Source organism: Sinohyriopsis cumingii, chromosome 16, assembly GCF_028554795.1.
Source record: "Sinohyriopsis cumingii isolate HCF-2022 chromosome 16, ASM2855479v2, whole genome shotgun sequence".
NCBI lineage: Eukaryota > Metazoa > Mollusca > Bivalvia > Unionida > Unionidae > Sinohyriopsis > Sinohyriopsis cumingii.
Window position 1 is genome coordinate 93,257,756 of NC_142976.1, and position 25,284 is coordinate 93,283,039.

Below are 25,284 nucleotides of genomic sequence, written 5' to 3' on the forward strand. Positions count from 1 at the left end.
TTTTGATGTAGTTGGATAATAACAAGTTTTTGCAAGAAAAGAGGGGGCCCCGAGTGGACTAAAGCGCTATCTGTTACACATTACTGCCATCTCACCTCTGTCTGCATGGGTTTGCAACTCGGATTCAGCCAGTGGGGGTATGTGAGAAAGCTTGCCAGTAGCTTCTTGTGGGTCAATGGTTCTTCCCGGGGTTTTCCCGGGTTCTTCCTCCACCATTAATACTGGCCACCATGTATAGCCTATTGTGTGCTGAGGGGTGGCATTAAACCCTACAACAACAACAACAACAACAAAAGAAATTATCTCGTTCCACATTGTTGGAAAATAGCAAGTTATTAACTAGATGTAGTTGGATAATAACAACAAACCAGAAACTAGATAAGAAATGGCCTTCCTCCACAGAGTTGGATAATAACTTGTTTACTGCTTTCAGTATTGCAAAATTGATTCAGGAGTTCAAAGTTTCCTCTTAGGAAAGTGTTGAGAATGACGATGTACAGCTTGCCAAAATGGTTATTCAAGATAACTCTTGATTTTATTTGGGTAATGATTGAGGTAGCACTTGTTGGTATTATTGCTGAATTGATTTGCCTCCCTTTAGTTAAAATTTTCTGCATATGACTTTGGGGTATGTCATTACAGGTAGAGGAGTCAGGTGAACACGTGGTCCTTGGAACAGGTGAGCTTTACCTGGACTGTGTGATGCATGACCTGCGCAAAATGTATTCAGAAATAGGTAAGTATTCTGTACAGTTGTATATTCATGTTACACTGTCAGTTTGTATTCATGTTACACTGTTAGTTTGTATTCATGTTACACTGTCATTTTCTATCATGTTACAGTCATTTTGTATTCATATTACACTGTCAGTTTGTATTCATGTTACACTGTCAGTTTTTATTCATGTTACACTGTCAGTTTGTATTTCAGTATTACACAGCTGGATAGACTCTTGATGTTGCTGTCTCTTTCTGTTTAATTTTTGTCCAGTTCTGTGTCTGTTGCTTGCACTTCTTAATCCTTGATGCAGCATAATTTTATAATTCATTGTGCAGGTATTGCATAGCCCGCTATAAAATTATTGAAGCTACTGCTCAGATAAGGAGTTGATCATGATTCCAGGTTTCAGTAACCCACGAGTCATGATTCCAATTTGCATTAACCCATGAGTCATGATTCCAGTTTGCAGTAACCCATGAGTCATGATTCCAGTTTGCAGTAACCCACGAGTCATGATTCCAGTTTGCAGTAACACACGAGTCATGATTCCAGTTTGCAGTAACCCACAATTCATGATTCCAGTTTGCAGTAACCCATGAATCATGAATCCAGTTTGCAGTAATTCGTGATTCTAGTTTGCATTAACCCATGATTCATGACTTATGATTCTGTGTTTGCAGTAACTCATGATTCCAGTATGCAGTAACCCATAATTCATGATTCCAAGTTTGTGGTAACCCCTGATTAATTGTTCCAGTTTACAGTAACCCATTGTTCATGATTTCATTTGTACAGTAAAGTGAGGCTTTTGATTCCTGTTTTGCATTATCGTTTTAATCATAATACTAATAATACTAATAATAGCATGTTTGTTTTAAGAGGGTTACTCATTTGGTTCTAAAGACTAATCAGTCTCAAGGCCCTATATTGTGTAGGATATTTGTCCAAAAAGATAAATATTATATTTGCACCTAAACACACACACACACATCCATACATGCCAACCATTACACTTTTGGCATAATCATTACGCTTTTTTTCACTTAATTGTGCCTTACGTTTAAACATATATGGATTACGCTTTTTCGGTATATCCACGTTCCAAAAAAATAAATTGTTTATTTTCTCGTTTTTATTAACATCCCATTAATCCCACAGACCGTATTTTAGAAAAGATGGCATCTAAGTAACTTCAGTATAAGAGTCTGTGCACTTTCCTAACAGTATTATGTTCTATTTATAGCAACTATCCTATTATCCAGAAACATGCTGGTTCTACTTTCAAAGTTTTGACCTCTTATTCTATTTATAGCAGCTGTATTGGCTTAGTGAGGAGAGAACAGACTGGTTTTCTAATTTTTAATCTTTACTCGCAGATTCTTTTTTCTAATTTATATTTAGTACAGAACCAGTCTGTAGGTATTTGGTGCTAAAAGGTATAATTTGTTTTAGTTGATGCGTGTATGAGAGCAAAAATATCTCCCTTCAAATAATTTCACAGGTGGATTAGAGAATGGCCAAAAATAAACGAAACAAAAAATAACAATCTTCCAAAGATGAGGACACAAGAGCAGCATCACGTGATGTATATTGCAGGCCGATGGGAAATAATTTTATTATTTGGCACTAAAAGTCTTCAGATGTATTCTAGTCGATGTTTGTGTTAGAGCACATATATTTTTTCAAAGAATTTCACAGGTGGATTAGTAAAAGACCACAAAAAAACGAATCCTTCAAAGATGAATACATGAATGGCATAATACAGCGTTCCATTCTCGGGCACAGGGGCTCATATCGTTGCTTAAAATTGACCTGTCATTCATGTACTGTATAGTACATGTATGTTCGGTCACTTTTAAGCAACGATACGAGTCCCTGTATTCTAGGGCAGCATCATGCTCTTTGCAGTCTGTACGGAAACGATTTTAATATTGGGCATGTTGGTAAATTTTATATGGAGAAACACTTGAAAACAAAGAAACACATCAAATTAGCTCGTCTTACGAACTCCAGTACTAAGGTAACTTCTTAACTGCAGCAGAACTAAAGTGCAGACATGAATGTTATAAATGCAGAGGTGTTATTTACTGAGTTCTTAATAGAAAGATAATGAAGATCTTGCTATTGGTGCAGAAGCAAGAGAATTCATTGAACACAATTCTACTCTAGCTGTGAAGGTGTTTTATGATAATGTTAGAGATTATTATGCTACAGCCTGTGATTACATGCTCCAGAAATTCCCCAATGGAGATGAAGTGATTTAAAATGCTTCATTTGCTGATGTAAATGAGAGAGTCAAAAAACTTCAGAAGTGTTAGATTCTTTGTCAAGAGATATCCTTTTCTATTACCATCCTTGTCTACCTTGGATCATCTGGAAGGTTGTTGTTGTTGTTCTAGGGTTTAATGCCATTTTTCAGCACAAGATAGGCTACACATGGCGGCCAGTATAACTGGTGGAGGAAGAACCCTAGAAAACCCAGGGAAGAACCACCAACCTCGTCTGGAAGGAGAATTCCTGAAGTATAAAGTTGGGATTCTACCTGACAGTATACTTAATGAAGATAGAGTTGATATGCAATGGCACCTTGGGGGCCTTGAGTGGCCGAGTGGTCTAAAGCAGTCTCTGTTACGGATCACTGCCATCTCACCTCTGTCTGCGTGGGTTCAAGTCTCAGATTTGGCTAATGTGGGTATGTGAGAAAGCTTGCCAGTAGTTCCTTGTGGGTCGGTGGTTCTTTCCGGGGTTTTCCCGGCTTGTTCCTCCACCAATAATATTGGCCGCCATGTATAGCCTATCGTGAAAAATGGCGTTAAACACTACAACAACAACAACAATGGCACCTTATTTCCCAGCTAAAAGACACAATCACTGGAAGATATAAATTTCCTCTTCTTTGTCAGGTTATGAAAGAAATATTGGTTCTTTACCATTCTAATGCTGACTGTGAGAGATTGTTCAGTATTGTTAACAAAAATAAAACTGAATTCAGATCCAGGCTCAGTAACCCAGCACCTAGTGCTCTGCTGGTGTGCAAAACATTCATGGTCTCAGCTGGTACAAATTGTTTTAAAATGCAGCATGAAAATCTGTTGCTTTCTAAAGCTAAAAGTGCTACATATGAAAACTTGAAGCGGTAAAGAATGGTAAAAGACGAGAGGGGCAAATAAATGATTGTTTATTGAATTTTTTAGCATGTTATATGTGGATTCCTCTTTTTGTCCACTTGGATTACACTTTTTCCTTGTATGGGGTTGGCATGTATGCACATTCCAATGTAGGCACAGTTGAATTAAACATGAAAGATCCAAATGTACAATACACTGACACCCGACACCGAAACTCATTTACTCTATATTCACTCTTTCACGCACAATTTCAATAATCATCACAATAACAAAGCTTTGTAAAACTTTTGCTCATGAATATTTGATCTTCAGAGGAAATCAATTTAATTTATTTCAGATATCAAGGTAGCTGATCCAGTTGTATCATTCTGTGAAACAGTTGTTGAGACTTCTTCCCTAAAGTGTTTTGCTGAAACACCCAATAAGAGGTAAGAATTGTTTGTAAACTTGTATTGTTGTTATAGAGATTCCATTTAGCTATTCTTAATATGTTTAGGATAAGTAATCTCAAATGAAAATCCATATCGGATCACTGTTATTATAAAATCCTACATGGGATAGAATCAGAAAGGTAAATAGTCTTGTTTAGGGTACCTGTTAGTTTTAGTTCACCTGGCATTAGGGTCAAGTGTGCTTATGGTATGACTGTGTGACCATCATCTGTCTGTCAACATTTGTTTGTCTTCACATCTCCAAAACTGCAGGCAAATTTGGCAGAGAGCATTGTGGCATGTTGACCTTTAAGATTTATACAAATTTGGCAGAGAGCATTGTGGCATGTTGACCTTTAAGATTTATACATATTTGGCAGAGTGCATTGTGGCATGTTGACCTTTAAGATTTATACAAATTTGGCAGAGAGCATTGTGGCATGTTGACCTTTAAGATTTATACAAATTTGGCAGAGAGCATTGTGGCATGTTGACCTTTAAGATTTATACAAATTTGGCAGAGTGCATTGTGGCAAGTTGACCTTTAAGATTTATACAAATTTGGCAGAGAGCATTGTGGCATGTTGACCTTTAAGATTTATACAAATTTGGCAGAGAGCATTGTGGCATGTTGACCTTTAAGATTTATACAAATTTGGCAGAGTGCATTGTGGCATGTTGACCTTTAAGATTTATACATATTTGGCAGAGAGCATTGTGGCATGTTAACCTTTAAGATTTATACATATTTGGCAGAGAGCATTGTGGCATGTTGACCTTTAAGATTTATACAAATTTGGCAGAGAGCATTGTGGCATGTTGACCTTTAAGATTTATACATATTTGGCAGAGAGCATTGTGGCATGTTGACCTTTAAGATTTATACATATTTGGCAGAGAGCATTGTGGCATGTTGACCTTTAAGATTTATACAAATTTGGCTGAGTGCATTGTGGCATGTTAACCTTTAAGATTTATACATATTTGGCAGAGTGCATTGTGGCATGTTGACCTTTAAGATTTATACAAATTTGGCAGAGTGCATTGTGGCATGTTAACCTTTAAGATTTATACATATTTGGCAGAGTGCATTGTGGCATGTTAACCTTTAAGATTTATACAAATTTGGCAGAGTGCATTGTGGCATGTTGACCTTTAAGATTTATACATATTTGGCAGAGTGCATTGTGGCATGTTAACCTTTAAGATTTATACATATTTGGCAGAGTGCATTGTGGCAAGTTGACCTTTAAGATTTATACATATTTGGCAAAGAGCATTGTGGCATCTTGACCTTTAAGATTTATACAAATTTGGCAGAGAGCATTGTGGCATGTTGACCTTTAAGATTTATACAAATTTGGCAGAGTGCATTGTGGCATGTTAACCTTTAAGATTTATACATATTTGGCAAAGAGCATTGTGGCATGTTGACCTTTAAGATTTATACATATTTGGCAAAGAGCATTGTGGCATGTTGACCTTTAAGATTTATACAAATTTGGCAAAGAGCATTGTGGCATGTTGACCTTTAAGATTTATACAAATTTGGCAGAGTGCATTGTGGCATGTTAACCTTTAAGATTTATACATATTTGGCAAAGAGCATTGTGGCATGTTAACCTTTAAGATTTATACATATTTGGCAAAGAGCATTGTGGCATGTTGACCTTTAAGATTTATACAAATTTGGCTGAGTGCATTGTGGCATGTTAACCTTTAAGATTTATACATATTTGGCAGAGTGCATTGTGGCATGTTGACCTTTAAGATTTATACAAATTTGGCAGAGTGCATTGTGGCATGTTAACCTTTAAGATTTATACATATTTGGCAAAGAGCATTGTGGCATGTTGACCTTTAAGATTTATACAAATTTGGCAGAGTGCATTGTGGCATGTTGACCTTTAAGATTTATACATATTTGGCAGAGAGCATTGTGGCATGTTGACCTTTAATATTTATACAGATTTGGCAGAGAGCATTGTGGCATGTTGACCTTTAAGATTTATACAAATTTGGCAAAGAGCATTGTGGCATGTTGACCTTTAAGATTTATACAAATTTGGCAGAGAGCATTGTGGCATGTTGACCTTTAAGATTTATACAAATTTGGCAGAGTGCATTGTGGCATGTTGACCTTTAAGATTTATACAAATTTGGCAGAGTGCATTGTGGCATGTTGACCTTTAAGATTTATACAAATTTGGCAGAGTGCATTGTGGCATGTTGACCTTTAAGATTTATACATATTTGGCAGAGTGCATTGTGGCATGTTAACCTTTAAGATTTATACAAATTTGGCTGAGTGCATTGTGGCATGTTGACCTTTAAGATTTATACATATTTGGCAGAGTGCATTGTGGCATGTTAACCTTTAAGATTTATACATATTTGGCAAAGAGCATTGTGGCATGTTGACCTTTAAGATTTATACATATTTGGCAAAGAGCATTGTGGCATGTTGACCTTTAAGATTTATACATATTTGGCAAAGAGCATTGTGGCATGTTGACCTTTAAGATTTATACAAATTTGGCAGAGTGCATTGTGGCATGTTGACCTTTAAGATTTATACAAATTTGGCAGAGAGCATTGTGGCATGTTGACCTTTAAGATTTATACAAATTTGGCAGAGTGCATTGTGGCATGTTAACCTTTAAGATTTATACATATTTGGCAAAGAGCATTGTGGCATGTTGACCTTTAAGATTTATACATATTTGGCAAAGAGCATTGTGGCATGTTGACCTTTAAGATTTATACAAATTTGGCAAAGAGCATTGTGGCATGTTGACCTTTAAGATTTATACAAATTTGGCAGAGTGCATTGTGGCATGTTAACCTTTAAGATTTATACATATTTGGCAAAGAGCATTGTGGCATGTTAACCTTTAAGATTTATACATATTTGGCAAAGAGCATTGTGGCATGTTGACCTTTAAGATTTATACATATTTGGCAAAGAGCATTGTGGCATGTTGACCTTTAAGATTTATACAAATTTGGCAGAGTGCATTGTGGCATGTTGACCTTTAAGATTTATACAAATTTGGCTGAGTGCATTGTGGCATGTTAACCTTTAAGATTTATACATATTTGGCAAAGAGCATTGTGGCATGTTGACCTTTAAGATTTATACATATTTGGCAGAGTGCATTGTGGCATGTTGACCTTTAAGATTTATACAAATTTGGCAGAGTGCATTGTGGCATGTTAACCTTTAAGATTTATACATATTTGGCAGAGAGCATTGTGGCATGTTGACCTTTAAGATTTATACAAATTTGGCAGAGTGCATTGTGGCATGTTAACCTTTAAGATTTATACATATTTGGCAAAGAGCATTGTGGCATGTTGACCTTTAAGATTTATACAAATTTGGCAGAGTGCATTGTGGCATGTTGACCTTTAAGATTTATACATATTTGGCAGAGAGCATTGTGGCATGTTGACCTTTAATATTTATACAGATTTGGCAGAGAGCATTGTGGCATGTTGACCTTTAAGATTTATACAAATTTGGCAAAGAGCATTGTGGCATGTTGACCTTTAAGATTTATACAAATTTGGCAGAGAGCATTGTGGCATGTTGACCTTTAAGATTTATACAAATTTGGCAGAGTGCATTGTGGCATGTTGACCTTTAAGATTTATACAAATTTGGCAGAGTGCATTGTGGCATGTTGACCTTTAAGATTTATACAAATTTGGCAGAGTGCATTGTGGCATGTTGACCTTTAAGATTTATACATATTTGGCAGAGTGCATTGTGGCATGTTAACCTTTAAGATTTATACAAATTTGGCTGAGTGCATTGTGGCATGTTGACCTTTAAGATTTATACATATTTGGCAGAGTGCATTGTGGCATGTTAACCTTTAAGATTTATACAAATTTGGCAAAGAGCATTGTGGCATGTTGACCTTTAAGATTTATACATATTTGGCAAAGAGCATTGTGGCATGTTGACCTTTAAGATTTATACATATTTGGCAAAGAGCATTGTGGCATGTTGACCTTTAAGATTTATACAAATTTGGCAGAGTGCATTGTGGCATGTTGACCTTTAAGATTTATACAAATTTGGCAGAGAGCATTGTGGCATGTTGACCTTTAAGATTTATACAAATTTGGCAGAGTGCATTGTGGCATGTTAACCTTTAAGATTTATACATATTTGGCAAAGAGCATTGTGGCATGTTGACCTTTAAGATTTATACAAATTTGGCAAAGAGCATTGTGGCATGTTGACCTTTAAGATTTATACAAATTTGGCAGAGTGCATTGTGGCATGTTAACCTTTAAGATTTATACATATTTGGCAAAGAGCATTGTGGCATGTTAACCTTTAAGATTTATACATATTTGGCAAAGAGCATTGTGGCATGTTGACCTTTAAGATTTATACATATTTGGCAAAGAGCATTGTGGCATGTTGACCTTTAAGATTTATACAAATTTGGCAGAGTGCATTGTGGCATGTTGACCTTTAAGATTTATACAAATTTGGCTGAGTGCATTGTGGCATGTTAACCTTTAAGATTTATACATATTTGGCAAAGAGCATTGTGGCATGTTGACCTTTAAGATTTATACATATTTGGCAGAGTGCATTGTGGCATGTTGACCTTTAAGATTTATACATATTTGGCAGAGTGCATTGTGGCATGTTAACCTTTAAGATTTATACAAATTTGGCTGAGTGCATTGTGGCATGTTGACCTTTAAGATTTATACATATTTGGCAGAGTGCATTGTGGCATGTTAACCTTTAAGATTTATACATATTTGGCAAAGAGCATTGTGGCATGTTGACCTTTAAGATTTATACATATTTGGCAAAGAGCATTGTGGCATGTTGACCTTTAAGATTTATACATATTTGGCAAAGAGCATTGTGGCATGTTGACCTTTAAGATTTATACAAATTTGGCAGAGTGCATTGTGGCATGTTGACCTTTAAGATTTATACAAATTTGGCAGAGAGCATTGTGGCATGTTGACCTTTAAGATTTATACAAATTTGGCAGAGTGCATTGTGGCATGTTAACCTTTAAGATTTATACATATTTGGCAAAGAGCATTGTGGCATGTTGACCTTTAAGATTTATACATATTTGGCAAAGAGCATTGTGGCATGTTGACCTTTAAGATTTATACAAATTTGGCAAAGAGCATTGTGGCATGTTGACCTTTAAGATTTATACAAATTTGGCAGAGTGCATTGTGGCATGTTAACCTTTAAGATTTATACATATTTGGCAAAGAGCATTGTGGCATGTTAACCTTTAAGATTTATACATATTTGGCAAAGAGCATTGTGGCATGTTGACCTTTAAGATTTATACATATTTGGCAAAGAGCATTGTGGCATGTTGACCTTTAAGATTTATACAAATTTGGCAGAGTGCATTGTGGCATGTTGACCTTTAAGATTTATACAAATTTGGCTGAGTGCATTGTGGCATGTTAACCTTTAAGATTTATACATATTTGGCAAAGAGCATTGTGGCATGTTGACCTTTAAGATTTATACATATTTGGCAGAGTGCATTGTGGCATGTTGACCTTTAAGATTTATACAAATTTGGCAGAGTGCATTGTGGCATGTTAACCTTTAAGATTTATACATATTTGGCAGAGAGCATTGTGGCATGTTGACCTTTAAGATTTATACAAATTTGGCAGAGTGCATTGTGGCATGTTAACCTTTAAGATTTATACATATTTGGCAAAGAGCATTGTGGCATGTTGACCTTTAAGATTTATACAAATTTGGCAGAGTGCATTGTATCATGTTGACCTTTAAGATTTATACATATTTGGCAGAGAGCATTGTGGCATGTTGACCTTTAATATTTATACAGATTTGGCAGAGAGCATTGTGGCATGTTGACCTTTAAGATTTATACAAATTTGGCAAAGAGCATTGTGGCATGTTGACCTTTAAGATTTATACAAATTTGGCAGAGAGCATTGTGGCATGTTGACCTTTAAGATTTATACAAATTTGGCAGAGTGCATTGTGGCATGTTGACCTTTAAGATTTATACAAATTTGGCAGAGTGCATTGTGGCATGTTGACCTTTAAGATTTATACATATTTGGCAGAGTGCATTGTGGCATGTTGACCTTTAAGATTTATACATATTTGGCAGAGTGCATTGTGGCATGTTAACCTTTAAGATTTATACAAATTTGGCTGAGTGCATTGTGGCATGTTGACCTTTAAGATTTATACATATTTGGCAGAGTGCATTGTGGCATGTTAACCTTTAAGATTTATACATATTTGGCAAAGAGCATTGTGGCATGTTGACCTTTAAGATTTATACATATTTGGCAAAGAGCATTGTGGCATGTTGACCTTTAAGATTTATACATATTTGGCAAAGAGCATTGTGGCATGTTGACCTTTAAGATTTATACAAATTTGGCAGAGTGCATTGTGGCATGTTGACCTTTAAGATTTATACAAATTTGGCAGAGTGCATTGTGGCATGTTAACCTTTAAGATTTATACATATTTGGCAAAGAGCATTGTGGCATGTTGACCTTTAAGATTTATACAAATTTGGCTGAGTGCATTGTGGCATGTTGACCTTTAAGATTTATACATATTTGGCAGAGTGCATTGTGGCATGTTAACCTTTAAAATTTATACATATTTGGCAAAGAGCATTGTGGCATGTTGACCTTTAAGATTTATACAAATTTGGCAGAGTGCATTGTGGCATGTTGACCTTTAAGATTTATACAAATTTGGCTGAGTGCATTGTGGCATGTTAACCTTTAAGATTTATACAAATTTGGCAGAGAGCATTGTGGCATGTTGACCTTTAAGATTTATACAAATTTGGCAGAGAGCATTGTGGCATGTTGACCTTTAAGATTTATACAAATTTGGCAGAGAGCATTGTGGCATGTTAACCTTTAAGATTTATACATATTTGGCTGAGTGCATTGTGGCATGTTGACCTTTAAGATTTATACAAATTTGGCAGAGTGCATTGTGGCATGTTAACCTTTAAGATTTATACAAATTTGGCAAAGAGCATTGTGGCATGTTGACCTTTAAGATTTATACAAATTTGGCAGAGAGCATTGTGGCATGTTAACCTTTAAGATTTATACATATTTGGCACAGAGCATTGTGGCATGTTGACCTTTAAGATTTATACAAATTTGGCAGAGTGCATTGTGGCATGTTGACCTTTAAGATTTATACAAATTTGGCAGAGTGCATTGTGGCATGTTAACCTTTAAGATTTATACATATTTGGCAGAGAGCATTGTGGCATGTTGACCTTTAAGATTTATACAAATTTGGCAGAGTGCATTGTGGCATGTTAACCTTTAAGATTTATACATATTTGGCAAAGAGCATTGTGGCATGTTGACCTTTAAGATTTATACAAATTTGGCAGAGTGCATTGTGGCATGTTGACCTTTAAGATTTATACATATTTGGCAGAGAGCATTGTGGCATGTTGACCTTTAATATTTATACAGATTTGGCAGAGAGCATTGTGGCATGTTGACCTTTAAGATTTATACAAATTTGGCAAAGAGCATTGTGGCATGTTGACCTTTAAGATTTATACAAATTTGGCAGAGAGCATTGTGGCATGTTGACCTTTAAGATTTATACAAATTTGGCAGAGTGCATTGTGGCATGTTGACCTTTAAGATTTATACAAATTTGGCAGAGTGCATTGTGGCATGTTGACCTTTAAGATTTATACAAATTTGGCAGAGTGCATTGTGGCATGTTGACCTTTAAGATTTATACATATTTGGCAGAGTGCATTGTGGCATGTTAACCTTGAAGATTTATACAAATTTGGCTGAGTGCATTGTGGCATGTTGACCTTTAAGATTTATACATATTTGGCAGAGTGCATTGTGGCATGTTAACCTTTAAGATTTATACATATTTGGCAAAGAGCATTGTGGCATGTTGACCTTTAAGATTTATACATATTTGGCAAAGAGCATTGTGGCATGTTGACCTTTAAGATTTATACATATTTGGCAAAGAGCATTGTGGCATGTTGACCTTTAAGATTTATACAAATTTGGCAGAGTGCATTGTGGCATGTTGACCTTTAAGATTTATACAAATTTGGCAGAGTGCATTGTGGCATGTTAACCTTTAAGATTTATACATATTTGGCAAAGAGCATTGTGGCATGTTGACCTTTAAGATTTATACAAATTTGGCTGAGTGCATTGTGGCATGTTGACCTTTAAGATTTATACATATTTGGCAGAGTGCATTGTGGCATGTTAACCTTTAAGATTTATACATATTTGGCAAAGAGCATTGTGGCATGTTGACCTTTAAGATTTATACAAATTTGGCAGAGTGCATTGTGGCATGTTGACCTTTAAGATTTATACAAATTTGGCTGAGTGCATTGTGGCATGTTAACCTTTAAGATTTATACAAATTTGGCAGAGAGCATTGTGGCATGTTGACCTTTAAGATTTATACAAATTTGGCAGAGAGCATTGTGGCATGTTGACCTTTAAGATTTATACAAATTTGGCAGAGAGCATTGTGGCATGTTGACCTTTAAGATTTATACATATTTGGCAGAGTGCATTGTGGCATGTTGACCTTTAAGATTTATACAAATTTGGCAGAGTGCATTGTGGCATGTTAACCTTTAAGATTTATACAAATTTGGCAGAGAGCATTGTGGCATGTTAACCTTTAAGATTTATACATATTTGGCTGAGTGCATTGTGGCATGTTGACCTTTAAGATTTATACAAATTTGGCAGAGTGCATTGTGGCATGTTAACCTTTAAGATTTATACAAATTTGGCAAAGAGCATTGTGGCATGTTGACCTTTAAGATTTATACAAATTTGGCAGAGAGCATTGTGGCATGTTAACCTTTAAGATTTATACATATTTGGCACAGAGCATTGTGGCATGTTGACCTTTAAGATTTATACAAATTTGGCAGAGTGCATTGTGGCATGTTGACCTTTAAGATTTATACAAATTTGGCAGAGTGCATTGTGGCATGTTAACCTTTAAGATTTATACATATTTGGCAGAGAGCATTGTGGCATGTTGACCTTTTAAGATTTATACAAATTTGGCAGAGAGCATTGTGGCATGTTGACCTTTAAGATTTATACAAATTTGGCAGAGTGCATTGTGGCATGTTGACCTTTAAGATTTATACAAATTTGGCAGAGAGCATTGTGGCATGTTGACCTTTTAAGATTTATACAAATTTGGCTGAGAGCATTGTGGCTTGTAGGACATGCAGATTTATAAAAATATTAACTAAAACTTGAAATATGTTTAAAAATTTTCTCAAAATTCTTCCGAATTGGACTGAAAGCATCTTTGCATGAAGGCCTTTCAGGATCAAATCTGTGATGCCAGTGTGCCTTAAAAATCTTAAAACTAACTTGCATCACAAAATGTGATCAACTTGACAGAAAGCATACTGGCTTGAAAACCTTTTCACATTGTATAAATGATGCCAATCCACCTTCCAGTATGGCTGCTGTTAATAAAAATGTGATGAACTTAAATTGACTTCTTCTGTATAAAAAAAAACAATGAAAAGATTTAGGGTCTCTTGGTGTCCAAGCACTCACCTTTACCGATTAATACCATCTCACCTCAGTCCATGTGAGTTTAAGTCGTGAGCTCAGCCAAAGTGTTTATTTAAGAAAGCTTGCCAGTAGCTTCCCATGGATCGGTGGTTCTTAACATGGTTTTTCTGGGTTCTTTGTCCACCAAATATACTGGCTGCCATGTTTAGCGTATCATGCAGTGAAAAATGGCATCAAACCCAAAACAACATCAACAACAGCAGATCAAATTTGACAAAATATTGTGGCATAAAGCTCTTTCAAGATTGTACAAATGTTGTTGCTGTAGGGTTTAACGCCGTTATTCAGCACAAGATAGGCTATACATGGCGGCCAGTATAAATGGTGGAAGAAGAACCCCAGGAAAGAACCAACAACCCACGAGAAGCTACTGGCAAGCTTTCTTACATACCCACATTGGCCAAATCCAAGACTTAAACCCACGCAGACAGAGGTGAGATGGCAGTGATCCGTAATGATGAGCACTTTAGACCACTCGGCCACTTGGGTTTCCAACAAATGATGTTAATTTGCCATCAAATATGACTTAAGATTACTGAAAATAAAAAGCCATTCAGTGATTTTTCTCACATATTCCTAAATATTATTAGACCAAACTTGACAGACATTCTGGCATGAAGATATGTCACATTTGTCTAAATGATGTTGATCTACCATCAATTAAAAATAGAGGGAAAAAGCTATTACAAAATGTTTTATAAAAATACTGCATCACAAAATTTAGCAAAAAGGCCAAGTAAGCTTATGGTATGACCCATCTGTCATCTTGAATTGTCTGCTATGTGTCCATCCATTCAACTTCTAAAAAACACAGCACCAATTTTACTAAGTTTGGCAGATGACTTGGTGGCAAAAAGACCTTTTAAAAATGATATTGATTAGTTGTCAAATATGGCTTATACAACTAAAATTAACTTCTTATGGGAAATCAGACAATGCATCCTACCTTTCAAATGATCTTGTTCCTGCATCAATTACAGCATTTTTAAAAATAGAAACACTTGTAAATGGTTTCTTAAAATAGAAGTTGACCAGATTAACAGAAAACATTCTGCCGTGAAGGCCCTTCATTTTTGTACGCATAATGCTAATCTGCCTTCCCTAAAAGCAAAACAACCCTTTAGCGATTACTTATTTGAAAAAAACTACGTAACAGATATGACAGAAATCATCCTAGCAAATCTGCCATCAAGCATGGCAACTGTTATTATCTGTATAACACTTTCAGACAGTTTCTTCTCAGAAATGCTCAACAGAATTTGACCAAGTTGGAGAGTAAGAACTCTTGATATAAGTGGATTTAAAGTCTGTACAAATGATTTTGATCTCTTACTATAACACAATGCCACATTTGCCCATATATGCTTCTCCTCTGTAACATTTAGAAATATCCCATTTTTATTTGTCAGGAACAAATTAACAATGATTGCAGAACCATTGGAGAAGGGTCTGGCAGAGGACATTGAGAATGAAGTAGTTCAGATCACGTGGCCCAGGAAAAGGCTTGGAGAGTTCTTCCAGACCAAATATGATTGGGATTTGTTGGCTGCCAGGTCCATCTGGGCTTTTGGGCCAGACGTCACAGGACCAAACATCTTAGTTGATGATACTCTCCCATCTGAGGTAATTGATTAATTTGTTTCAGCATGTACACGTGTGTGTGTGTGTGCATGTGTGTGTGTATGTATATGTGTGTGTGTATGTGTGCATGTGTGTGTGTGTGTGTTTTTAGCTAATCTTTTAGAGTTTTAACCTTTTGTTACAAGCTTTAGTATTTCATCTCTTGATTTTACAGATTGGACTTAACTGGCTATACTTGAAAGGGAGGGGAGATTTACTTTATCGTAACTTTTCTACCTGCAATTATAAATTTGTTGTAAGTATCAATAATAGTAGAATTATAGGGCAGAAAAAGATGAAACAGTTTTATTGTACATTTAGCAAAAACACAACAATGTTGAATTGTTTATTGGCCGAATCTGAGACTCGAACCCACGCAGACAGAGGTGAGATGGCAGTGATCCGTAATGGAGAGCGCTTTAAACCACTCAGCCACTCGGGGCCCCATGTAGGAGTTATAATTCTAAGGCAAGTTGATGGAATATTTTGTATTGGATGATATTTCAGATTGACTACAGCTGTTCCTGATGGGGCAAATATCCAAGAAGAGTTGACATGTTATTCAGTACATTGCCCATAGAAATGTCCTATCTTTGGAATTGTAACTGAATTTTTTTGGGCATACATGTAAAAAACAAAATTGTTAAGATGTACATTTGTTTTGTTTTTAGAATGCAATACATGATTCATTAGTGAAATGAATGTGTAAGCAGCTTGATACCTCCATCACAACTTTGGTTGGTGCAAGTTTGTAGATGTAAAGAGCTTGATTCCTTGAGGCAAGGCTCCAGATTTAAAGAGCTTGCTACCCTTTCATGACTGGTAGAGGCATATAGTGTTTTCCCTGTCCATCCATCCATCCCACCTTAGTTAATTTTTACATTTAGGTCATGACAGGCACTGTTGGGTCATCCTGGAACTAATTTTTTACCGTGTTTTTGTTTTTTAGGTGGACAAAAGTCTCCTGGGTGCTGTCAAGGACAGTATTGTGCAAGGCTTTCAGTGGGCCACAAGGGAAGGACCGCTCTGTGATGAACGTATGTCATATTTTTTTTTACATCGACAAATATAATTTTTGTTCTTGTGTTAAATGGAGTGATTTCGCCATTCAGATTTTATCAACATAATTTCAAAATATGAAAAAGTTTTTCTTTTCAAATACCTTACCTGATCATAATACATTTAGAGAACAACAACTACCTCCCTGATCAAACCTGCTGAGGAATAAAATGACTGTAGACACGTCTTTTGCCTTATTTTAGCAATAAAAACTTGGTCACCAGTGGTTGTACTCATGTGCAATGAAGACAGTTCCTCCAACTTGGTCACAGCATCTCTGAGAATTAAGCTGTCTTTCTGAGAAAAATCTGAGCTTCAATTTGATATTTCTGCATTTCAGAAATGTGTGAAATGGTTTGGATTTTTTTTGTATGATGAAATGTCTTTTCTTCATAATGTATTCGTCAGTTAGGAAAACGTCACAGTCAAAGAGCAAACAGAAAGAGCTGAATTCTATTTGTGGAATATTAATTAATTCCTGCATTTTCATTGGTCAGATTTGAATCTTGCTTTTAGTCTGGGTTTTTTTTTAAAAATTGTTCACTTCTTTGATTGAGTGGAGTAATCATCTGCTGGTCTCCTGAGTTGGATCTGCAACCAAAAAAAAGAGAAAGCACAAGCAGAAATTTAGTGACAAGTATAACAAAGAATTTCCAGGCATCACTAATTCAAGACTTGTGGATCAGTTTGCATTTTGCACTTATAGTGGGACCAGCTATAAGATAGCTTGTGGTGGATAAATAGATTTAGAGAGACTTCAGAGCTCTAGAGTTATATATTCAGAAGAATCATAGCTGCTTGAAAGTGTTTGGCAGGGGATGGAAATGATCTGTCAGTTATAAATGCAGAAACAGTTTTGACAAATTTTCTTGCTGAAATAATCTGCTGATTGCCATTGCTGCCATAGCCAGGTCTATGTTTCACATGATGTTTCCAGTTTCGGCTGTTGCTAAGAAATAAAGTTGTCGGAACAAAAACCAGTGCAGTTATTAAAGTATTAGAAAATGATGAAGTGCCTTGTGTGGTCGATCCCGAGCATCTTTGTGATGCTCATTGCAGACTGCAACAGATGGCATTGCAGATATGAGTGTTACATGGCTGTAGACAATTGTGGTTGAGTCTTTTCTGATCCAGCATGTGGATAAAAACAAAATTTATGCCAAATTTGCAAGGAGAAACCATAAGCAGTTGTCTGATCCATAAAATATAAATGAACAATGTGTGGTCTAGCTACATCATGCTACAGTGTGATGCAGTGCTGATGAAAGGCAAAAGTACCAAGTACTGAATACATAATGCAGTTTCTGATGTATGTGTTTGCATTAAAAACTTTAAATCCCCAAATATAAACATGTACATTAGATTGCACAGTGTTCTGACTACTTCCCTCTTCCACTTGATGTGCAGTTGCACCTCATACATTGTTAGTATAGAGTGCTTTCATTAGGTTTACGACCTTGTCAGAGGACATAAGAGGGCTTTCATTAGGTTTATGACCTTGTCAGGAGTCATGAGTCCGTTCATTAGATTTATGACCTTGCCAGGAGTCATAACAGGGCTTTCATTAGGTTTACGACCTTGTCAGGAGTCATAAGAGGGCTTTCATTAGGTTTACGACCTTGTCAAAAGACATAAGAGGGCTTTCATTAGGTTTACAACCTTGTCAGGAGTCATAAGAGGGCTTTCATTAGGTTTACAACCTTGTCAGGAGTCATAAGAGGGCTTTCATTAGGTTTACGACCTTGTCAGGAGTCATAAGAGGGCTTTCATTAGGTTTGCGACCTTGTCAGGAGTCATAAGAGGGCTTTCATTAGGTTTACAACCTTGTCAGGAGTCATAAGAGGGCTTTCATTAGGTTTACGACCTTGTCAGGAGTCATAAGAGGGCTTTCATTAGGTTTACAACCTTGTCAGGAGTCATAAGTGGAGGTTCATTAGGTTTAGGACCTTGTCAGGAGTGATAAGAATGGGTTCATTAAGTTTACGACCTTGTCAGGAGTCATAAAAGGGCCTTCATTAGGTTGCTGACATTGTCAAGAGACAGAAGAGGTTCATCAGGTTTACAACCTTGTCAGGAGTCGTAAGAATAGGTTCATTAGGTTTGTGACTTTGTCAGGAGTCATAAGAGGGTGTTCATTAGGTTTACGACCTTGTCAGGAGTCATAAGAGGGCTTTCATTAGGTTTCTGGCATTGTCAGGAGTCATAAGAGGGTGTTCATTAGGTTTACAACCTTGTCAGGAGTCATAAGAGGAGGTTCATTAGGTTTACAACCTTGTCAGGAGTCATAAGAGGGTGTTCATTAGGTTTACAACCTTGTCAGGAGTCGTAAAAATAGGTTCATTAGGTTTATGACTTTGTCAGGAGTCATAAGAGGGTGTTCATTAGGTTTACGACCTTGTCAGGAGTCATAAGAGGGCATTCATTAAGTTTAGGACCTTGTCAGGAGTCATAAGAGGGCATTCATTAGGTTTAGGACCTTGTCAGGAGTCATAAGAGGATGTTCATTAGGTTGCTGGCATTGTCAGGAGTCATAAGAAGAGGTTCATCAGGTTTACAACCTTGTCAGGAGTCGTAAGAATAGGTTCATTAGGTTTGCGACTTTGTCAGGAGTCATAAGAGGGCATTCATTAGGTTTAGGACCTTGTCAGGGGTTATAAGAGGGTGTTCATTAGGTTTATGACCTTGTCAGGAGTCATAAGAGGGTGTTCATTAGGTTTAGGACCTTGTCAGGAGTCATAAGAGGGCATTCATTAGGTTTACGACCTTGTCAGGAGTCATAAGAGGGCATTCATTAGGTTTACAACCTTGTCAGGAGTCATAAGAGGGTGTTCATTAGGTTTATGACCTTGTCAGGAGTCATAAGAGGGCTTTCATTAGGTTTATGACCTTGTCAGTAGTCATAAGAAGGCGTTCATTCGGTTTTTGACCTTGTCAGGAGTCATAAGAGGGCATTTATTAGGTTTACGACCTGTGAGGAGTCATAAGAGGGCATTCATTAGGTTTAGGACCTTGTCGGGAGTCATAAGAGGGTGTTCATTAGGTTTAGGACCTTGTCAGGAGTCATAAGAGGGCGTTCATTAGGTTTAGGACCTTGTCAGGAGTCATAAGAGGGCATTCATTAGGTTTAGGACCTTGTCAGGAGTCATAAGAGGGCGTTCATTAGGTTTAGGACCTTGTCAGGAGTCATAAGAGGGCGTTCATTAGGTTTAGGACCTTGTCAGGAGTCATAAGAGGGCGTTCATTAGGTTTACGACCTTGTCAGGGGTTATAAGAGGGTGTTCATTAGGTTTACGACCTTGTCAGGAGTCATAAGAGGGTGTTTATTACATTTACGACCTTGTCAGAAGTCATAAGAGGGCATTCATTAGGTTTACGACCTTGTCAGTAGTCATAAGAAGGTGTTAATTCAGTTTAGGACCTTGTCAGGAGTCATAAAAGGGCATTCATTACATTTACGACCTTGTCAGGAGTCATAAGAGGGTGTTTATTACGTTTAAGACCTTGTCAGGAGTTGTAAGAGAGTGTTCATTATGTTTACGACCTTGTCAGGAGTCATAAGAGGGTGTTTATTATGTTTAAGACCTAGTCAGGAGTCATAAGAGGGTGTTTATTACGTTTAAGACCTTGTCAGGAGTCATAAGAGGGCGTTCATTACATTTACGACCTTGTCAGGAGTCCTATGCTCTTGAGTAGAATCTAGAGGTTGCTTGCCCAGTTGAGTCGAATGTTGCTTTTAGATCAGTGTAGGCTATCCAAAGTACATCAGAAAAGATTTAAATTTACCCAATCGATTGATTGATATTGTCTTCTGGGAAGGATATATATTCTCATGTGTTTCTTGTGTCCTTCTTTTTCCTTCTTACCTACCTTCCTTCCTCCCTTCCTTTACTGCAGCATCATAACATTGACTTGTACACCCTAGAAAGTGTTGTGTAACTTAATGGCATTTTACCATGCATTTCTGGACTGGATGTATTTTACTGTGTACAGTAATGGCACATAATAAGTGAGCTTTGTTAACTTTACTTTTGTTAATCAGAATTGTAAAACTTTTCTTTCAGCAATTCGAAATGTGAAATTCAAAATCCTGGATGCAGTTATTGCCCAAGAGCCGATTCACAGGGGAGGTGGTCAGATAATTCCAACAGCCAGAAGAGTTGCTTATTCAGCTTTCTTGATGGTATGTTTGCAGATAGGGTAAAATAATGGTATGTTTGCAGATAGGGTAAAATAATGGTATGTTTGCAGATAGGGTAGAATAATGGTTTAAGCATGTGAAGCTGTTTGAAATATCCTAGCAGTGCTGTGTTACAACATGACTTGTTTTGTTCCTCACCAGCACTGGTAAGTAGAGATGTAATTATCATTTTTCTGGCTTGGATGGTATTGTCGACATTCTGTTTACAAGTCAGATATATGGTTCAAACAAAATCAGTGTGCAGTTGACACTCCGGGTTCCACAAACTTCAGTTTTTTGCCCCCTACTTCAGATACAATTAAAGATGCCATAGTTGGTAGTTGTGAAATCGGGTTTTTATATTAATGTTTCATATTTCCTTCCATTTGTTTTATAGTAACTTGTTTTTCTCTCTATTATGAAAGTCCTATACATGTTTATTGAAGCAACAGTTTTTCACTCCAGTATGAAAGTGTTATACATGTTTATTGAAGCAACAGTTTTTTACTCTTAGTATGAAAGTGTTATACATGTTTATTGAAGCAACAGTTTTTCACTCCAGTATGAAAGTGTTATACATTTTTATTGAAGCAACAGTTTTTCAGTCCAGGGTGAAAGTGCTATACATGTTTATTGAAGCAAGTTTTTCACTCTTAGTATGAAAGTGTTATACATGTTTATTGAAGCAACAGTTTTTCACTCTTAGTATGAAAGTGCTATATACATGTTTATTGAAGCAACAGTTTTTCAGTCCAGTGTGAAAGTGCTATACATGTTTATTGAAGCAACAGTTTTTCACTCTTAGTATGAAAGTGTTATACATGTTTATTGAAGCAACAGTTTTTCAGTCCAGTATGAAAGTGTTATACATGTTTATTGAAGCAACAGTTTTTCACTCTTAGTATGAAAGTGCTATATATGTTTATTGAAGCAACAGTTTTTCACTCCAGTATGATAGTGTTATACATTTTTATTGAAGTAACAGTTTTTCAGTCCAGTGTGAAAGTGCTATATATGTTTATTGAAGCAACAGTTTTTCACTCCAGTATGAAAGTGTTATACATTTTTATTGAAGTAACAGTTTTTCACTCTTAGTATGAAAGTGCTATATACATGTTTATTGAAGCAACAGTTTTTCAGTCCAGTATGAAAGTGTTATACATGTTTATTGAAGCAACAGTTTTTCAGTCTTAGTATAAAGTGCTATATATGTTTATTGAAGCAACAGTTTTTCACTCCAGTATGAAAGTGTTATACATTTTTATTGAAGTAACAGTTTTTCAGTCCAGTGTGAAAGTGCTATATATGTTTATTGAAGCAACAGTTTTTCACTCTTAGTATGAAAGTGCTATATATGTTTATTGAAGCAACAGTTTTAACCTCCAGTATGATAGTGTTATACATTTTTATTGAAGTAAGTTTTTCAGTCCAGTGTGAAAGTGCTATATATGTTTATTGAAACAACAGTTTTTCACTCCAGTATGAAAGTGTTATACATTTTTATTGAAGTAACAGTTTTTCACTCTTAGTATGAAAGTGCTATATACATATTTATTGAAGCAACAGTTTTTCAGTCCAGTATGAAAGTGTTATACATTTTTATTGAAGCAACAGTTTTTCAGTCCAGTGTGAAAGTGCTATACATGTTTATTGAAGCAACAGTTTTTCACTCTTAGTATGAAAGTGTTATACATGTTTATTGAAGCAACAGTTTTTCAGTCCAGTACAAAAGTGTTATACATGTTCATTGAAGCAACAGTTTTTCACTCTTAGTATGAAAGTGCTATATATGTTTATTGAAGCAACAGTTTTTCACTTTAGTATGAAAGTGCTATATATGTTTATTGAAGCAACAGTTTTTCACACCAGTATGAAAGTGTTATACATTTTTATTGAAGCAACAGTTTTTCAGCCCAGTGTGAAAGTGCTATACATGTTTATTGAAGCAACAGTTTTTCACTCTTAGTATGAAAGTGCTATACATGTTCATACATGCCAACTGTTAATCTTTTGTCATAATCATTATTCTTTTTCTAAAATTAAATTATGCAGTATGTGTAAACATATTTGGATTACGCATTTTCGATATATCCCCCTCCCCAAAAATTAATAATTTGTTGTCTCATTTTTATTAACATTCCATTAATCTTTCAGACCATATTCTAGAAAAGACGGCTTCTGTGTAACTATGACATTAGAGTACGCTTATTGGTTGCCTTGTATGCACTTCCCTAACAGTATTATGTTCTATTTATAGCAGCTGCCCTATTTCCAAGAAACATGCTGGTTTTTCCTTTCAAACTTTTGACCTCGGTTTTTATTTATAGCAGCTACATGGCTTAGTTAGGAGAGAACAGACTGGTTTTCTAATTTGTAATCTTTGCAGATCCTTTGTTTTAATTCGTATCTGATACAGAACCAGTCTGTAGGTATTTGGCGCTAAAAGTCAAGTCAGATTTATTCTAATAGAAGCGTGTGTTAGAGCAAAAATGTTTCTCAAAAAATTTCACAGATCGATTAGAAAAAGACAAAAAAACAATTCAAAGATGAATACATGAATTACACAATACAGCATTCAATTCTAGGGCAGCTTTATGCCCACTGCAGGCTGTGTGGAAAGGATTTTAATATTGGTCATGATGGTAAAACAAAGAAACCTTTGAATTAGCTTGTTTTACAAACTCCAATACTAAGGTAACTTGTAAATTCTTTCTTATACCAGAATTAATACATGCAGAGGAGTTATTTACCGAGTTCTTGACAGAACATGGACTACCCCTAGCAGTAGAAGACTACATTGGTCCTTTGTTCAAACAAATGTTTCCTGATTCCGAAATAGCAGAAAATATGCATGTGCAAGAACAAAATCGTCTAATGTTGTTAGGTGTTAGCAGAAGATAATTAGCTTGAAATTGCAGCAGCCATGCAAATTGGGCAGTTTAGTATTGCAACAGACAGGAGCAGGGATTATAATGACAAAAAGTTGTACCCAGTCTGTGTAAGAAACTTTGACAAACTTTGACAACGAAAACGGCAAAGTTAGAGTGCTCTTCTTTTTATTACCAGAATCAACAGCAGATTCCACTGGAGAAAACATTTTTTATTTACTTGATAATGCTTTTGCCGAGTCATACCAGAGACTCACAGAAATGGTACTAACAGCTGCATCGCTTGGCGCTCAGCATTAAGAGGTTAGTGTTAGGACTGGTTGGCCTGGTGTCAGGATAATGTGACTGGGTGGGACATCATGCTACATGTCTGCGGCATGATGTCTCAGTGCTAGACATCACTATAAACTACCACATTGCAGACATTGTAACGATATGTCTGAAAAATTGTTAAAGCTACATTAAATATCCAAATCACATCAAACTGATAATGCTTTGATAAAACATAAGTTGGCAGAAGTGCATGGGGTTTTCAGCTGATAATGCATCAGTGATGACTTGAATTCATAAAGGAGTTGCATTCTGTTTTGAAAAATGTCTCCCATCAGTGTACATATCAGGTTTTCCCTGTCATAAGAGGCAACTTGCTGCAAGAAAGGCTGCTGATAAATAAGAAGTATTAAGTTGGCATTCTACCTGACAGTGTACTTCATGTGGACGGAATTGATGTGCAATGGCACCTTATTTCCCAGTAAAAGATCCAATAACTGGAAGATATATATTTCCTCTTCTTTGTCAGGTTATGAAAGGAATATTGGTTCTTTACCATTCTAATGCTGACTGTGAGAGATTGTTCAGTACTGTTAACCCCAAAAAATTGAATTCAGACCCAGGCTCTGTAACCCAGCACTTGGTTCTCTACTGGTGTGCAAAACATTCATCATAATCTCAGCTGGTACAAAGTATTTTGAAATGCAGTATAAGAGACTATTGCTTTTTAAAGCTCGAAGTGCTGTATATGAAATTTAGAGGTAGTAATTGATGTTAAAAGACCAGAAGGGGTAAATAAATCATTTTGTACATATGTTCATTGAATTTTATTGTGTTTTATGTGGATCACTCTTTTTCAGCTCGGATTACTCTTTTTTTGTCCACTTGGATTACACTTTTTCCTCACTAGGGGTTGGCATGTATGCATGTTTATTGAAGCAACAGTTTTTCACTCCAGTAGGAAAGTGCTATACATATGTATTGAAGCGACATGTTTTACACTCTTGTAGGAAAGTGCTGTACATGTGTATTGAAGTAACATGCTGTTTACTCTAGTAGAAAAGTATTGTACATGTGTATTGAAGTAACATGTTTTTCACTCTAGTAGGAAAGTACTATAGATGTGTACTGAAGGTATCTAATGATGGCAGCCTTTTCAATATTTTTTGTTTTAGTAATAACACTTTCCCATCATGTTCACCAATCAGGCTGAGTAGAAGTGGTTTTTGTTCAGGAATGATTTTAATTCAGATGACTGGCCTCTTGTCTGTTTACCAGTTAAAACTGTTTTTCTATCACTAATTAGTACATAGAAAAAGAGACTATAGATTTTTGAAAGGAA

General features: G+C 36.1%; 1 protein-coding gene across 2 annotated transcripts in view; it reads left to right on the top strand.

Annotated features, from left to right (window-relative positions):
• Nucleotides 1-25,284, top strand: part of LOC149781003 (116 kDa U5 small nuclear ribonucleoprotein component-like) — a 91,782-nt gene that overhangs the window by 55,190 nt on the left and 11,308 nt on the right. For both annotated transcript variants that reach the window (XM_089938117.1, XM_089938118.1), the window contains exons 20-24: nucleotides 643-736; nucleotides 4,187-4,277; nucleotides 15,338-15,551; nucleotides 16,498-16,585; nucleotides 20,669-20,787. In XM_089938117.1, coding sequence (XP_089794243.1) covers nucleotides 643-736; nucleotides 4,187-4,277; nucleotides 15,338-15,551; nucleotides 16,498-16,585; nucleotides 20,669-20,787 — 606 coding nt within the window. The remainder of the gene's footprint in view (nucleotides 1-642; nucleotides 737-4,186; nucleotides 4,278-15,337; nucleotides 15,552-16,497; nucleotides 16,586-20,668; nucleotides 20,788-25,284) is intronic.